General features: G+C 37.1%; 1 protein-coding gene across 1 annotated transcript; it reads left to right on the plus strand.

Annotated features, from left to right (window-relative positions):
- Nucleotides 1-1688: 1688 nt before the first annotated feature.
- On the plus strand, nt 1689-2669 carry LOC103748045 (olfactory receptor 143-like). Its single transcript, XM_008850589.2, has one exon. It carries the CDS (start codon nt 1704-1706, stop codon nt 2667-2669), a length of 966 nt encoding a protein of 321 aa, XP_008848811.1. The 5' UTR covers nt 1689-1703.
- Nucleotides 2670-3001: the final 332 nt, after the last annotated feature.

Here is a 3001-nt window from a genome sequence, read left to right on the forward strand (position 1 = left end):
GTACACCCAAAAACATACCATATATATATATGTATATATATATATATTCATTAAAAGTGAAAATGTCAAATACTGAAAAGGATGGAAGTTTACAAATTATTAATAAATTCTAATGTAAATGACATAGACGAATGATAATTTGGCAGTTCCTTAAGTAATAACCAGTGTTATTTCCCATATATATTAATGCATATATTATTATCTTATTTACTAATGTCTAATCTTTAAATATACTTACTAATATTGACCTTTTTTTCTACCCACCCAATATTCTTTAGCACCAAGAGGTCTCCATGTTAAAATAACACACCCCAATGTGCAATTTTCTTATTCCCATGCATAAACATGGAAGATTAGGCAATGTCTAGAGAAATATTTATTGACTTCAGTTGATGTGCGTACTGTGGTGGGAAGAATGTTTTGCAAGGTAGGAAGGGGTCAGGCATTCAATTTATTTGCAGTGTCACATGGCAGTAACACAAGGTAAATTTACTTTTTCATATGGGCCACAATTACAAATATAACTTATTTGTTTAAAAAGTGTAACAATATGGGGAAGTAATATTTATCATTCTCTTGCTATATATTTAGTGCAGTTCAGACACATTATATGGAACACATTTTATTATACCAAAATTTTGTGTTGGTGTGTATTAGAGTGATCAGAGATGCACATAGGAAAGCTACAAAATGCAAAGGAGCCTGTCACTGAACATTCTTAGAGAACTTTGTCAAGCATAGAGGAGAATAAAAAATAGTGATATTCACAATTCTATGACTGAGACTAGAAACACCTGTTGGGAAATTAAAAGTTGCATAAAACTTTGAATCTTCAAAGATCCAATCCAATGGTAATTTTATGTCACTGGATATAAGAACAAGCTCAGTAATTTGTACTCTCAAGGGTCCCATCCTACAGGGAGGAAAACATAAAGAAGAGAATAATTTTGTGGGGTTCTAATGAATATTCTCAAAAATCTTGTCCTTGAAGAGATGAGATTTGAGTGAGGTAATGCTTTTGAGAGTCATATAAGATGATTATTTTATTTTGTATTTATGAAAAGATCCTTGTGGAGAAATTCTCAAAGAAAAATCACACCGAGTTCTCCCTGTGCACCTTTTCTAGCAGGTAAAAGGCGTGTCTGTACTGAAGTCCATAATCTGTTTTATTAATAGAAACTTTGACCCTCAGAACAGCGGGGATGAAAGGACCAAAAGGCAGGGAAAGGAGGCTCCAGGTGAGCATAGGTGAGCACCATGTCATCTTGTTAAAATTTCTCTTCAAACTCCAAACTTTGAAAATCTTGGGTTCTGAGGGGTCTAAATATGATTAAGATCTATTATATGAAGTGCATATAAATTCATTAAAGATAAACATTGAAAAAAAATCTTGAGTTTCTGAGAAAATGCCCTATAGCTTGGTTTTCTCAGCTTAATTATTAGTGGATTAGTGAAAGATGACATTATATTCAAGGAACTGGGATGTCCAGCTGGATAATTTCTGGGCAGATACACAGCTCATGGGTATCAGGAAGAGAAAGTGGGAATTCTTCAGGAAGCAACATCAGTAGTTGGGGCTCTTTGCCTGCCTTGGGTGTGTTCCCTCAACGCAAGTTCGTAATCCAATACTTCTACTATCCTGGAGTCTGTGATGGATTTCTTATTGTGCTCACCTTCCGTTCTTATTCTTACAGATTCTACTCATGAAGAAAATCGTTAAGGAAAATGACTCTTCAGTGTCTGAGTTCATTCTGATGGGACTAACAGACCAACCTGAGCTCCAGCTGCCCCTGTTTGTGTTGTTTCTGGTGAACTATGCAGCCATAGTGGTGGGAAACATGAGCTTAATGAGCCTCATATTTCTGAACTCTCACCTTCACACTCCCATGTACTTTTTCCTCTTCAATCTGTCCTTCATTGACTTCTGTTATTCCTGTGTCTTTACCCCCAAAATGATGATGAATTTTGTTTTGGAGCAGAACACCGTCTCCTTCACAGGCTGCATGACTCAGCTGTTTTTCTTCTGCTTTTTTGTCAACTCTGAAAGTAATGTGCTGACAGTCATGGCCTATGATCGATATGTGGCCATTTGTAAGCCTCTGATGTATAACGCTGTCATGTTACCTAGGATCTGCTGTCTGATGATATCTGGTTCATACCTGACAGGGTTTTTGAATGCCATGATCCTCACAGTCTTTATGTTGAGGCTCAACTTTTGTGATTCCAACATCATCAACCACTACATGTGTGATATCTTCCCTGTCCTTCGACTCTCCTGTAGTAGCACCTATGTCAATGAACTCCTGAGTACTGCTGTGGTGGGTACAGTTATCATTTCATGTAGCCTCGTTATCTTACTCTCATATGCTATGATCCTTCTAAATATCATTCAGATGTCATCAACTAAGGGTTTGTCCAAAGCCATGAGCACTTGTGGGTCTCACATAATAACTGTCAGTCTGTTCTTTGGATCTGGGCTTCTTGCTTATGTCAAGCCATCATCTGCTGAAACTATGGGCCAGGGGAAATTTTTCTCAGTGTTTTACACTTCGTTGGTGCCCATGTTGAATCCTCTCATCTATAGCCTCAGGAATAAGGATGTTCAACTTGCTGTGAAGAAAACCATGAAGAGAATCACAAATTCATTAAACCAATTACACTACCCATAACCCTTTCCCTACTGGCTTCCTGTGTCTTTCCCTCTCTCCTTATATTTTTTTTGCCTATCTCCTTATTTTTCCTCCTGTAAGCATACTCTCAGTCACATTCCTTATAAAAGTAGCAACTTTTCTTTCCACCATGCACTGTAACTCTGTGTTTGTTTTTGGATTAAAACTCTTAGATTCTATGTCCTTCCAGGCTGAGGATCACTGATACTTTCTGATTGAGACCCCGTTCTGATATCTTATCTAAGGACGAAATAACCCACTGCCTTTTCTTGCATATCTCCTTTATGGAAGAAAATCCATGGAGGAGTTTGCTTTATTTCTTTTTCAGTTTT

This window comes from Nannospalax galili, unplaced genomic scaffold, assembly GCF_000622305.1.
Source record: "Nannospalax galili isolate Female #2095 unplaced genomic scaffold, S.galili_v1.0 scaffold1045, whole genome shotgun sequence".
Taxonomy (NCBI): Eukaryota; Metazoa; Chordata; class Mammalia; order Rodentia; family Spalacidae; genus Nannospalax; species Nannospalax galili.